General features: G+C 70.0%; 1 protein-coding gene across 1 annotated transcript in view; it reads right to left on the bottom strand.

The window, feature by feature from the left end:
* LOC119283643 overlaps positions 1-344 on the bottom strand; it is a 7,068-nt gene extending 6,724 nt beyond the window's left edge. The window contains exon 1 of the mRNA XM_037563105.1: positions 17-344. Within this exon, the coding sequence (XP_037419002.1) occupies positions 17-344 (328 nt within the window). The remainder of the gene's footprint in view (positions 1-16) is intronic.
* Positions 345-683: the final 339 nt, after the last annotated feature.

The following is a 683-nucleotide window of genomic DNA, read 5'->3' on the forward strand; positions in this document are numbered from 1 at the left end:
GGGGCGCGGCTTGGACGGCGGGAGGGTGGCCGGGGCAGGGCGGGAGGGCAGGGCGACGGCGCGGCTTGGACGGCCTGGGCGACCGGGGCGCGGCTCCTCGATGCCGGCTCCTGGGCGGGAGGGGAGGCGGGAGGGCGGCCGGGCCGCGGCGGCGCAGGGGAGGCGGGAGGGGACGCCCAAGCGGGGAGGAGGAGGCGCTGCCGGGGCAGGGAGGAGGACGCGCGGCTCATCATCTCGACGTCGTCGTCTTGCAACAACTCATCAATGTCGGAATCGTCGGATGTCGACCAATCCGACGAATCGGTTATCGAGTCCATGACAATCTCCTCATTGTTCATCTCCATCTGCAAAGGACAGTCACTAATTAGTGCTAAAAATGAAACAATAAAGAAAATGAAACAAAATGAAAAAAAAGCACATACCTCACCTCGGAGGAGGCGGCCGGCGGGAGGGAGGCCGAGGCACGGCTTGGACGGCGGGAGGGTGGCCGGGGCAGGACGGGAGGGGCGGCCGGCGGGAGGGCAGGGCGACGGCGCGGCTTGGACGGCCTGGGCGACCGGGGCGCGACTCCTTGATGCGGCTCCTCGATGCCGGCTCCTGGGCGGCCGGTTAGGGCGGGAGGGGAGGCGGGAGGGCGGCCGGGCCGCGGCAGCGCAGGGGAGGCGGGAGGGGACACCGAGGCG

This window comes from Triticum dicoccoides, chromosome 4A (genome assembly GCF_002162155.2).
Source record: "Triticum dicoccoides isolate Atlit2015 ecotype Zavitan chromosome 4A, WEW_v2.0, whole genome shotgun sequence".
In the NCBI taxonomy this organism is placed as follows: domain Eukaryota; kingdom Viridiplantae; phylum Streptophyta; class Magnoliopsida; order Poales; family Poaceae; genus Triticum; species Triticum dicoccoides.